Source organism: Natrix helvetica (genome assembly GCF_964273705.1).
Source record: "Natrix helvetica genome assembly, chromosome: 2".
Lineage (NCBI taxonomy): Eukaryota > Metazoa > Chordata > Lepidosauria > Squamata > Natricidae > Natrix > Natrix helvetica.
Genome location: NC_138552.1, coordinates 215418302 through 215432099, shown reverse-complemented (window position 1 = coordinate 215432099; position 13798 = coordinate 215418302). Strand labels below are relative to the sequence as shown.

The 13798-nt window shown below is 39.1% G+C and overlaps 2 protein-coding genes across 2 annotated transcripts in view; one reads left to right on the top strand and one right to left on the bottom strand.

The window, feature by feature from the left end:
* Positions 1-340: 340 nt before the first annotated feature.
* TTLL2 (tubulin tyrosine ligase like 2) lies at positions 341-8420 on the top strand (the record flags this gene model as incomplete). The annotated part of the gene is made up of 2 exons (XM_081943915.1): positions 341-404; positions 6772-8420. The coding sequence occupies 2 exons, from the start codon at positions 341-343 to the stop codon at positions 8418-8420; spliced, it is 1713 nt and encodes a 570-aa protein (XP_081800041.1).
* A 3242-nt stretch (positions 8421-11662) lies between these two features.
* The window catches only part of LOC309387311 (uncharacterized protein), a 38463-nt gene continuing 36327 nt past the window's right edge, over positions 11663-13798 (bottom strand). The window contains exons 15-16 of the mRNA XM_081943760.1: positions 12903-13023; positions 11663-11967 (exon numbers count right to left, since the gene is read on the bottom strand). Of these exons, the coding sequence (XP_081799886.1) occupies positions 11781-11967; positions 12903-13023 (308 nt within the window). The 3' untranslated portion in view covers positions 11663-11780. The remainder of the gene's footprint in view (positions 11968-12902; positions 13024-13798) is intronic.

Here is a 13798-nt window from a genome sequence, read left to right as displayed (position 1 = left end):
AGCAAGAACAAGAGCTGGCCAAGTCATTGGTCATCTAAGATCTCTCTGCTCCTGCTTGAGACAGGGAAGTAAATGCGCTAAAGAAAAGAAAGGGTAGCTGAGGGTTGATGATGGCAATATTTGCTTGTGTTCATAAGATCTGTTTCACATTGCTAGGCAACTGTTCAAATCTTTGTGACTTATTTGCTCCATGAAAGATCCAGGTAAGAAGCTTCTGAATTTCGATAGCTTCTGAATTTTCACCTGAAGCTTAAAAAGTCAACCAAAAAAGTAGAGATGCAAATTTAAATGATGCCTTCTCCCTGAGTCATGGCTGGACAGATGGGTTGTGCTGAAGACCATGAGGATAATTGCTATGCCCCAAGAGCACCGGCACTATCATCCAAACTCACCCAAGGGGAAAGGTATGTGAACCACTCCCAAAGAAGTATAGATCATAGCTCACTTCCAGAAGAAAAACTGAGTTGAAAGCAACAGGAATAAAATGGGTAACCTCCCCCCCAATAAAAACAAAACCCCAATTAGAAATTAGATGGCTGGAGACAAGCTTGGGAGCACGAGGATTTACCTGCTTCCCAGAGGACCGACTTATTTTTGAAAGATTGCCAGATGACAGATCTGCTGGAAGATATATTTTACTAGAAAGCCTTCCAGTCCAAGATCAAGAAGCTATGGCCATGAAGTTATCCATGCATAGGGAGTTCCTGGACAACAAACTATGCTGTATGTATAGCACGAAAGGCTAAATGCATATAATGTTGGAAGAAATATCCATCTGGTTCAGTTCCAATCTGGGAGAAAGACACTGAAAACATGGAGGCTGATTAAAACGATGGTTTAATAGCAAATGCACTTAGACTTATATACCGCTTCATAGTGCTTTTACAGCCCTCTCTAAGTGGTTTATTGCTCCCAACAATCTGGCTCCACATTTTACCCACCAAGGCTGAGTCAACCTTGAGCCGGTGAGATTTGAACTGCTGAACTGCAGCTAGCAGTCAGCTGAAGTAGCCTGCAGTACTGCATTCTAACCACTGCGCCACCTCGGCTCTTAATGATGAACAGAACCATCAGCATTTATGGCTCTGGTGCAGCTGACAAAAATTGAATTGAGAGTGGGTTTTTTTTATACCTTCTTTTAGCCTTTGCACTTGAGCTTCCTTCTATTGGCTGTTGTCAGCCTACATGATGGGGTCATGTAGGAGTTACATAGGGATCATAGCTATAGGCAAAAGAGGAAATGCAAATCCTAAGTGTTTGAGCTTTTCTGGTCAGCCTCTGGCTTATTGTTTATCTGAGTTCCCAGGTGAAGTTTGGACTGCCCTGGGATGGTGCAATGAAGGTGCTTGTATTCTGAAAGGGTGTTGGGCAATTCCTATTGTGGCTTAATGGCTTTGTCCTGTTTTGGATCTTGAGAGAGGGTGCTACATATAATCCTACCATTCTGACTTTGTTCAGACTTTGCTGCAGAGTGTTTCAAAATATCTTGTCTTGAATGGATTACCAAGTCTGCATTTCTAAAAGGCATCTCCTCAGTTTCTGCTTGAAGGCAGGGAGACTGCTTCCTACCTCTAAAAAACATGTTTCTCCATTAGGAAAGTACAATATTCTGCCTTTTTAATATTTCCCAAAATATTTCATACTTCTGGGAGGTGGGTGATGACTTTCTACAATAACAAAGGAATTAAAAGTGCATCTTACCTTAAAGTTTACAGCTAATAAACAACTATTTCAAATGCTAGACACTACAACATCAAAGATTCTGCATTACAGTATAGCAATAGCACTTAGACTTATATACCACTTCATGGTGGTTTACATCACTGTCTAAGCAATTTACAGAGTCAGCATATTTCCCCCAACAATCTGGGTCCTCATTTTACCCACCTCGGAAGGATGGAAGGCTGAGTTAGGATTGAGGGAATCAAACTCTTGGCAACGTGAAAAGAATTAGCCTGCAATACCGCATTCTAACCACTGTGCCATCATGGCTCTTACTTAAATATAGCTGCTTAATTAAACGCAAAAAGAACCACAAGGAAAACAAACGTGCAACAGATATTGATTTCAACTTTTGTCATTTTTGTTCATATATCTGTGGGAATCAAATATGACATAGTGTTTGCTGCCCACTCTATACAAGTATATGTCAGAAACAGATAATGGAGATTTGGCAATCATCTAGTGAGTGTTATGGAATATCACTGAATATTCTGCTGAGGAGAACAAAAGAACAAGGAAACAGAATGTTGGAATGGGCAACCTGAACCACATCACGAGTTTCTATGGCGATTGGGAACTTGTAAACAATACATTCAAAAGGAGGATTTTCCTCAAAAGGTGGGCAATTAGAATGGAAGAAAGAAAGCTTCAAATTGGCATGAGATGGTCAAGATGACACTCTGGGAAAAGGAAGACTCCAACCATGGAAAAGATAAAATTTGCACAACTACGGAGGAAATATGGTTTGCAATGTTTTCTTACAGATATTTGTCTCCTAGCTAAAATACTGATATTTAGACTTCCAATAATTTCTTAGAAAACAGAGATGAGGATGGATGGATGGATGGATGGATGGATGGATGGATAGATGATAGATAGATAGATAGATAGATAGATAGATAGATAGATAGATAGATAGATAGATAGATAGATAATGGATAAGAAAAATCCGGTTATCACTAAGATGTCCAATCTTTATGGTTGTAAATGTAGAACTATTTCTGAAAACTATGTTTTGATGGTGATGGTGATGGTGATGGTGATAGAGGCTTTCCAATTCATCAGAGAAATATAACTTAACCTGCTTCTTTGCCCTGCAGTGACATTGATTTCACTACAGAAACTATCAGATGAAAAAGAGTTTAAGGGTGAAAGTTTCATAGGATGAAGAAAAGCGTTCTAATAAGGATCAATAAAGAAGTCAGCAGCCCTGTAATGAAATGGTCATTTCATCTCCTGCTGTCAGTAAATGAGGTTATGGCATGACTTAAGTAAAAGACAGTATTTTTCTCCCAAGGAATTTACAATCTAAATTTAGATGGAGAAGATCAGGGGAGGGCAAAGCAAAACAAGACTTAATACAAATGAAAGCATTAATGATCAGCATAGAAGACTTTGTAACCACATTGTCAGAATTACCAACGATGTGGGAAATTCAGAACAGAAATGTAAGAAACATGAATGCCAAACTCTGCTTACTGGCCCCGGTGAGATTTTTTTAAAAATCAGCCTCTCCTCAGCAATTGAAAACATACCAGGTTGATCTAGTAACCTCAAATGGAATTAAGTGAATTCCAAAGAGAGGAGTAATTGCTAACTAGTTTCTACTCTGTCTTGAATTGCTGTGTTATTTATGAACTTTCATTAATTTTATAATGATTTTTCTACTATTGTTGTTCATGGAGAAAATCTATCCATGTAATCCTTGGAAGTTGAAAACTATTTAATGGCACATAATCAGTCAATTAATTATTGATGTTAATAAAGTTGTTTTTGTTTTATACAATTTGATGTTTCCTACCTTCAGAGCAGAGATATAATAGCGATATATCTCCACTACACATAAAGCTCTTTCAGTCCCCATAAGGTACCAGGTCATTCCCATTTATTAGGTTGATCTGAATATGTTACACATTTTTTACTATCAGATATTGACAGATAATCATTTACTTTTACATATTTACAGTACTGAAAATCCTGCTGAACCAATAAGCCCAAGGAAAGGTATTTTTGATTTATTTAGTTTTAACATTTCATTTCTATCAAACAAATATTTGACACAAAAACACATAACAAGTTACGCCTATAGACAGAGCATCTGTTTTGTATCTAATGTAGATGGACAGGTAGTCCTCAGTTAACAACAGTAATTGAAATCAGCAAATCTGATGTTAAGCAGCATGGTCATAAAATGTGATGTCACTGCAGCTTCAGTTGTGGGTTGTTAGGTGAATCATGAGTAGTTAGACCCAGGGCTTTCAAACTTCCAGCCTGCAGACCAGATGCATCACACACCGGCCACACCCATGGCTGGTTTAGCAAAAGGAGCGAAAGTCCCGATATGTCAAGTGACCTACTGGGACTTTTCCCCCTTTTGCCTCATGACAACATGAGTTTGACACCCCTGGGATAGACAAAACATTATGCAGTTGCCATTGGCAAATTCTTGCTGTCTTCCCCATTGATTTTGTTCCTGGAAGTCAGTAGTAAAAAGTCACAAATGGTGCTCGCATGACTGCAAGATGCTGCAAATTTTGTAATGGTTGTGGTGCTATTCAAGGACTGGCCATACGTCTCCTCATCCAGCACTGTTGTAACTTCAAATGGTTGCTAAAGGAATGGTGATCAAGCAAGGATTACCTATATAGTAGCAAGAAAACTGACCTAGATAGTACACATACAGTATATTTATTTTTGTCGATCGGTGGCGTCATACGCTAATGTAGTTCTGACAGATATGACTGAAAGATACCAGTCAGCCTGCTGACACGTTATCCTAAAGTTTCAATCCTAGGCTTACATAGGAATTCTTACAAAAATGAACTCAGCTGAACATTCATGTGATGTGAGTAAATATGCAAGCATCAGTTGCAAGCACTTTAAACCCTGAGGATTCCAAGTTTTAAGTTCTGAGGTAATGAAGTACGAGGAGGCTGATGAACGATTAACCTTTTATTAGTAACAGTAACTTGACAGAACAGAGCAACAAAAACCCCGGCTGACAGCTATTTATACTGATAGTTGTCAGTCGGGGAACCAATGGGGTAACTGGGATTCTCCCGCCGAACGGAGGAGCCAATTAGTGAAGACCGGGACAGCACCACCTGCTGGTGGACGGCCTCGGTACACAACACCAAGAGCAAATGTAGAAGCTGGTAGAGATGTTTTGTTTTGCTGTTGAATAACCTATAGTAGGCTGCTGCACCTGCTCTGACAACCAGGACTACTACTGGAATGGTTTAATAATAGAATATTTTTGTTTCACTGTGTAATATAGATGTACCCTTAGAGCAAACTTCACACTTCGGATAATATCACTGGATGTAACAGTTATGATTCAAATTATAGTTTAAATCAAGGATAGATTATAGCAATAGATAGAAGTAAATCTTCCCTATCTTGTTGTAATCTTCCCTTCTGGTTGTATTGAGCTTCCATAATTGACCCCAGCAGAAAACTACTAAAATATTAGACCAATTAGCATCTTTATGTCAGCCAAGATGAAGCCGCTTTACCCAGCTTGTTGTTTTATGTCAACAGAAGAAGCCACATTTTCTGGAGTTTTAAATTCTGGGTTTCTTCTTATGCCTTTCACTTAATGAAATGGAATTGGTGCGCTTATTGACATGTTCAATATTCATGACCAGGCAAACTTTAGTTCTCAATGTAGCCGACCCCAAATTCCAGTAACTATGGCTGGGAATTATGGACATGAAGTCAAATTATACTTATAGGACACAAGTCTGGGAAATTATGTCTCCCCCCTCCCCCCGCCAAATATTGCTTTTAATGAACTAGTCAATAGGAGCCATTATTTGAAATACGGCAATAGTATTTTCTTAAGAAAAGTCTTGTCTGAACAATAATATAGGTACAACTAGTCCTCACTTAATCAGCAACTATTTAGCAACTATCTGAAATTACAAGTGTATTGAAAAGGTAACTTTACCAGAGGCCCTCACACTTACAACTGCCACACTGTCCTCGTGAATTCACGATCCAGTTTCCTACAAACAGAGTCAATGGAGAAGCTAGCAGTAAAATCAAAACTGAAGTCATGTGGTGTCTCATTTAAGAATCATGTTGCTTAGCAATAGAATTATCAGTCCCAATTGTGATAACTAAGTGAGGACCAGTAAAAATTTTAACTACCAGTTCTGTGGGCATGGCTTAGTGGGCGTGAGAGGGGAAGGATATTGCAAAATCTCCATTCCCACTCTGGGCCAGTTAGAGGTGGTATTTGCCAGTTCTCCAAACTACTCAAAACTTGATGAAGACAAGTAAAGCTTATGATTCATGTTCTTAAATCAAAAGTTATTGTTATGGTCATGATAGGCATGTGATAAATTAACAGGATTAGGAGCAGTAGGCCTCTGGGGAATATTAACAGAATGGCCTAATGAAGACATGTCCTGTTTGTATGCATTTGGCTGACTATATTGAATGCTGACTATATATTAGAATATTGGACAAGATATTCTTTTGATTTCAATTAATAGAGATCTCACATTGTAACAACAGTAAACTATTTGGACTTCCGTTTGGCACAGACAGCTAGGAGAGGAATCTGAATAAGTGACCTGGTTTATAAATATGCCTCATGTTTCAATTATCCAATTAAAGCCGGTTAGGCTGGGGGGAAAAATCAGAGTTTAAGAACAAAATGTGGACTTAAGTTGCTCACAATTTATTCTGATTTCAAATTGTCAAATTGTTTCCTTTATCCCACTTCATGTTAAAGATACACGTTAATTTTCTATATGGATTGAAAGAACTTGTTCTGAGATTAGTTTATAGAGCATCTATTGTTATTTTTTAGCCTAGACCAGGGGATCCAAACTTGGCATTTTTCAAGACTTGTGGACTTTTAACTCTCGATCATCTGAGGAATTCTGGGAGTTGAAGTCCACAAAGTCTTAAAGTTGCAGACCCCTGGCCTAGAAATATGAGCTAGCAATAGATAGCCATAGCATTTCTTTAGAGATATCATCATTCACATAATTGAATGAATTGTCGTTGCCCTGCTACCTGCCCCTATTTATTTTTTAGGAAGTAAGAGTTCTACAACAGCAAAACAAGTTGAGCCTGGAGGCACCACCAGGCCACTAGTGTTCCGGCTCCATTCTAGTGTACCTTCACTAGTCCGTGAAATTTTGTTGGAACGTGGTTGGATTGAATATGATGAGCATGAGCAAGATAATGAAGACTGGAACTTGTACTGGAGGAATTGCCCTTTCCGGATGACAGAACACCAGAGCATTAAACCATGGCAGAGGCTCAATCACCATCCAGAAACCATCAGAATCACTCGGAAAGATTATTTGGCAAGACATCTGAAACGCATGAAGGGAATTTATGGAACCACCCTTTATGAGTTCAGTCCAGTGGCTTTCATCATGCCCAATGACTATATAAAATTTATAACTGAGTACTCCAAGGAAAGGCAAATTCCAGGCAAAAAGTTGAGTTACTGGATTTGCAAGCCAGTTGACAGGTCTCGCGGGAGAGGCATCCTCATTTTTCAAGACATTAAAGATTTTGTTTATGACTGCATGGTAATTGTGCAAAAGTATATCAGCAACCCTTTGCTTATTTCCGGATACAAATGGGACCTCCGTATTTATGTTTGCGTTACAAGTTTTTATCCCCTTACAATTTATATATACGAAGAAGGACTGGTGAGGTTTGCAACAGAAAAGTTTGACCTTAGATCCCTTGACAACGTTTATGCTCACTTGACAAACACAAGCATCAACAAGTTTGGGCCATCATACAGAAAGGACAAAGAAGTCATTGGCTCTGGATGCAAGTGGACTTTTAGCAGATTTCGGGCCTATTTACGGAGCTGCGGTTTTGATGACCTACTCCTGTGGAAAAGGATCAACCATATAGTCATTCTAACTTTGTTGGCCATCACCACTTCAGTACCATTCACTTCCAACTGCTTTGAGCTCTTCGGGTTTGACATTTTGGTTGATGAGAAAATGAAACCCTGGCTTCTAGAAGTAAACCACAGCCCAGGCCTGCGTTTAGACTGTGCCAGTGACGTCATTGTCAAAAGGAAGCTGCTCCATGACATTGTCGACTTGCTGAACTACAAGGAAGCTGATACTCTAAGAAAAAGCAGAGGGACCAATCGGAGGCTTTCGTGCTTCAGCCAATCACAATATATGCTGACAACCCAGTCAGAGGTCCCACTGGATTTCCTGGCTTGTGGCAAAGGAATCAAATCAGCAACAACTTCCCCTTCTCCATCGTGTTTACAGATCAATAAAAGAACACCCACCTATGGCAGAACAGCTAGTGCATACCCTCGTAAAACGTTGACTTCACAATTACGTGAAAAGTTGAACATGCCCCAAACTCCTATCCAATCAAAGCCATTATCCAAAAGCAGACAGATGTTAAGAACTAGCCATTCTCTATGTGAGTCTGTGCAGTCCACACATTGGTTTAACTCACTAGAGTTCTACACCCACAAGCCAACTATTCCTCCTTATTTTCTCTCAGATAAAGACAGACGGCCATTCCCCCGTGTAGGTGATTTTATCCTTATATTTCCTTTCAATGATGCAGCACTTGAAGCGTCGAAGAATGGAATGAATGTCAAAAGTGTAATACAGGAAATCCATAAATTAATGAGTAAAGAATTACAACCAGAATATCAAAAATTAAATAAAGCTTTAGTTAACCAGTAGACAAATGGTTTGAGCAATTCTATACTCTTTTTGATGAAAGAGCTTGAAAGCTGATTACAAAAATATAATGTGTGCCATTCCTATACTAGACTTCCTCAACCTGGTGACCACCAGATGTGCCAGACCAAGACCTATAATTTCTCAGACAATAAAATCAGTAGAATCCAATACATCTAGCAGGAGGGAAATTTTGGAAGTCTCTCCTATACACTTCCAAATTTTCTTCCCTTTTTCTTCCTTTGAAACAATTCTCTTCTCAATATAAGTGCAAATGTTGGGAAAATTGCAATGACCTCTTTCAAAATATTGTTATTATAGTTATACAAATAATGGAAACAACAGAGATACAATATTAACCAATTTATTCAGATTGTGGCATTTGAATCAATAAACAGTACAAACAAGTAGTATTGGTTGTATTGACATATCAGTGTTTAATTGTAAAAAGACTTTTGGCCACTTTCAATTTGCATTCAAGTTCAGCATCAAAATTACAAAAGTAAAAACAAGGTCAAATAGCCTGTTTCCCATGAACATGTCAAAAATACAGAAGTCTTTTCTGTGGTCTAACATAGACATGCTCATCCACATATTCATCCTGTCACTGAAGGACCCACAAAGGATCCAAATACAAGATGTGACACCAGGTGAGCCTTCCCAAACTCAGCACCCTCTATATGACTTGGACTACAAAGCACCGATTCTTAGCCATGCAAACAGAGATAATACTCATTATACTCCAACACTTCTAAAAATCACCAACTTGGAAAAAGATGTATACTAGGGAAACAAACAAATACAAAGACAGTTGAGTGACAGGGAGAGTTGGACACAGAGCTCCTGAAATTTACACATCTTAGTACCTGAATTTCTTCACACAGCTGAAAAATATTACAGATATGCACTCCTGATGAGTGAAACCTATCTGGATGCAAATGTTTATCCAGATTTCATTTCGCTGGAGCACTTACATTTTCTGTAACATAGGGTTTCTTTTCACATACACACTTACAAGCTGAGTATAAAATGAAAGCCCATAACATTAAAACCAGTGGTGAAATTCAATTTTTTTACTACCATTTGGAAAGAGGGGAAGGTAGAAACTATAGATAGACCTTGATGTATGACACCACTGGGACAGAATTTCCATTGTGGTCTGACCTAGGCTTCCTTAAAAAGCATGAATCAGTGTCTTGATCCCTGCAAAACCTCTTATTTACATGACTGAATTCCTTTCATTCACAGTCAGCAAGGCTTGGCAAACAGTCTTTCAGATGAATGTTTATCAACACGAACCTTATCTCGCTTGGCGAGCTGCCAGATAACTAGTTTCCAAATGCAGGGCAAGGCAACGCTTGGCACAGAGTCTCATATAGTCACAAACAGAACTTTCTACTCTTGAAACGACCAAAGAAACAAATTGTTTCCTGCAAAAGCCCACTTCCTATTCACCCCTCTTTTGTTTCCTATGGGAGGGGCCAATCACCTCCAAGGTATGCCTTTATTCCAAAGTCAACTCTGCTTTCTTAGTTGTTCTTATCTTCGGGCAGCTCCGTGCATGGGCACACTGGGAACAGGCTCCAGCTGTTCCTCTGCCTCATTGCTGTCTAGCTCCCTCTCTGCCTCCGACGCAGAGCCCTCGTCTGAGCTTGGCCCATGTTCCTCCCCAACCTCCTCACTGTCTGATTGCTGCCAGCTCCACTGGCTGCCGGCGGGCCACAGCATATTGCTAGGCAAGGCAGTTGGTAAGTCATTTGTGCCTGATTATACAATTTATTTTGCCACGATTAAGTGAATCCCTGCAAGTGTTAAGTGAATCGTGAAGTTATTAGGTGAGTTCAACTTCCCCCATTGACTTTGGTCATCAGTTGTTGGCTGGGAAGGTTGCAAATGGCAATTGAAAGACCCAGGGATGCTACAAGCACCCAAATTTAGATCACACGACTGTGAGGATTCTATGACAGACATAAGTGCAAGGACAGATTGTGACTCACTTTTTTTACTGCCATTTCTCTTTAAACAGTCGCTAAACAAATGGTTGCAATTCAAGGATGACCTTTACCTTCCTGTTGTATACAAAACAGCTTTTTCATTCAGCAACTACTTGATTGGTGTGTGTAGTCATTTCCACCTAACTACTAGCCCTTCTAGCTCCAGAAATATCTATCTTTATTGCTGTCTTTTCACAAGTTTTAAAAGGCATTGCCTCAGCCTCCCTGGCTAAAGGATGTATTTTCTGGCCTCGTTGCCCACAACAATATAGTATGGATGTTAGCTTGATCTCATTGTGATTTGTAAATCACTGTTTATGGCTTGGCATGTTGTGAGAATCCAGTCAGTTATAACTAATTCAACAAACCCTGGCTTAGCTAATCACAGAAATCTCAAAACTCAGATCCTGGGGAGGTAATGTTGATCAGCTCAAAACTGGTGATATTTTAGAAAAGACAGTTTACATTAAAAAAGAAAGACATTTTCCTTTGCCACATACAAAAGGCTACAGGTGAGTACAAGCATTCAAACTTGCATGATAAAAAATTATGATGATCCACACAGGAGTGCAACAAATGACAAAAGATTTGCAACACCTTCACCCAAAACACTACAGCTTATGAATTTCCATCAGGCCTCTGGGTGCAGCTATGTGTGATGACATTATTGCACCTGTGTCAATTTCTGACATCACCACAATGAGTTCTACATGCTAGAGGTCATTGTGACTGATTAATTAGAATATACTGTTTTTTTTTCCTTTTAACGACCCTGTAATCCTTTACATTGGAGTAGACTTGGAGCAACTGACTGGAGCTGAGCGTTTAACAGCTGGATGGCCCTCCTGATGCGTCTGCAGAGTTCACAGCAGATTCATTGTGCCCAAAGAGAGAAATATCTGCCACTATCTAGGACCGAACTCACAGCCTCTAGATTATGAGGGGAGGGCTCCACTTCTAGGGCACTATGGTGGTCCATTTAGAATATACCATATTACTTCTATGGTTTTGGAGTTATAGAGGTTCTTGATTCTTCCTCACAACTTCTCACAGCTCAAACAAAAGCTAATAGGGTCTGCAGTCTTTCGCCATGATTCCAGAATTCCTTTCTACTCCAGGCAGATGGGAGCAACTTTTTTTTTTCACCACTCTTTCCAAAATAAATTCATTTTGAACATCACTATAAGGTTTTTTTTTAAAAAAGAAATGCTGATTATGTCACTGTTTACATTAATTTGCAGCGAACCCGTATTCTATTTGCATCGCTTACATTTTGAATTATAATGCTGATAGAAGGCTTTCGGAAAAACTGCAAGGTTTTTGGCTTACAACCCAGCAGGGTTGTAAGGCCACCATTTAGGGGAATGAGTCATTCTTTGAGAATAAGCGCTTCCTTGTCATTCTGCATTTGGATCTGTTCAGCAATGTTCTTGGTTTCCCACTGGCCATTAGCGTACACAGTCCTTATAGTACCATCAGGGTACTCTCTCCTTTTCGACCGAGCAGTTTGGATCTCCTTTTGCCCATTATGAAAGTGAATGGTTTTATCTCCATTTCTGTAAAGAAAATAAATAATATGTGCTCAAACTAATATCCTCAAAATGATATGGGTTCATGTCGGGTTTTCAATTTTAATTAAACAGAACGTGAAGGATGTGTGTTTCTGTTTTTATTTTTATAGTTATAATGTACAGTGAAGACGGCATTTAATTTCGTTGTATGATGTGCAACGACAATAAACTAAACTAAACTTAAACTAAAGTAAACTAAAGTGCTTAAGAGTCAAAGCACTTGCCCAGTACAAATACAAGGAATTCCTGATCCCGGGAATAAGTAAGAAAGCCAGTAAGCCAGATAGCTCTCAGACAAGGATACTTTATTTAACAGAGATTAACTAGGGTTCCTCAGAAAAAGTATAACAGAAACAAAGCACAGGTTCTACCTAGCCTTAAAGTCAAGAATAGTTTATACATGTAGTCTCAATCTATGACAGGTCTCTTAATGACTGTTTGAAATTATAACAAACCCTTCCCCAAAACTACTTATGACACCATTTTGAAATTCTGACATCGACTCCCTGAGGTCACAGGACTGCATTTTGGGTGCTCAGCAACCAGCCTGCATTTACAAGCCATTTGAAGAGCCCTCTGATCAGATGACTGTGATTTACAAAACGCTTTTGCCAGAAAGCACCATTTGCTCCAATTTCCAGCAAAAAACACCCCATAACATACAATGGATTTGCTTACCAATGTCCACATTCATTTCAAGTCAGCAGCATTGTCTTCTGTGTCTAGTCTATATCTCTGTAAGGTAAAGGTAAAGGTTCCCCTCGCACATATGTGCTAGTCTTTCCCGACTCTAGGGGGCAGTGTTCATCTCCGTTTCAAAGCCGAAGAACCAGCCGAACAAAGACATCTCCATGGTCATATGGTCAGCATGACTAAATGCTGAAGGCGCGCAGAACAGTGTGATCTCTTTAATTACTTACTTTTCTACTTTAACCACTGTGCCATCTGGGAAAATGGTTTCCTCAAAACCTCCGCCATAGCGACGTTTCACTGTGTGGTTCGGAAAGATGATCTCTTCAGTACCATCAGGATGATACTTTTCTGTCAAAAAGGGCATCATTCAAAATTCCTTGTAAACTAAATTGCCCTGGTCTCCCAGTATGGATGTATTATGAATAAAATACACAGATGGCCGTTACGTATAGTGATCTAACAATAGCAGACAACAATTTTGCGTGTTGGAATGGTGGCCCATTTAAATTCTAAACCTACTGAGGCCTCATCTCCCTAATTAAGGGAAGGTAGTTTACATATTTTATTTCCCAAACAGAAAACAGATGAGTAGAATATGTACAAAAAAATAAATGTTGTAATATAGTACACACTATTATACATAATGCATGTAACCATGTAAAATGCAATTCTCCACTGGGAAAAAAAAATACAACCTAATAATATTTTACAATCACACTTCCCCAAAAAATGCCTTCCAAATGTAAGGCTACCATACAAGCTCTAATAACTCTAATATTAACATCAGATATCAAAAGAAGTTCCCTCTATTAAATCAATAAAAGTTCAAGAACAATATTATATCTTACTTTGCAATTATGTCAGACAATATGCATAAATAATTTACTACATACAAAAGAAGCAATCTGCCACCTCACAGAAATGCCAATTTCTGCCATAATGCCTTTTTTACTTCCTATAAAATAACCTACAGAAAATCTCTCCGTGTGTGTGTGCGCGCACGCGCGTGTGCGCACACACATATACAATAGTTGAGGGCTCCAACTTTGGTGGTTTTAAGACGAGATTGGGCAACCATTCATCTGAAATGTTATAGGGCAGCGATGGCAAACCTTTTTTGGCT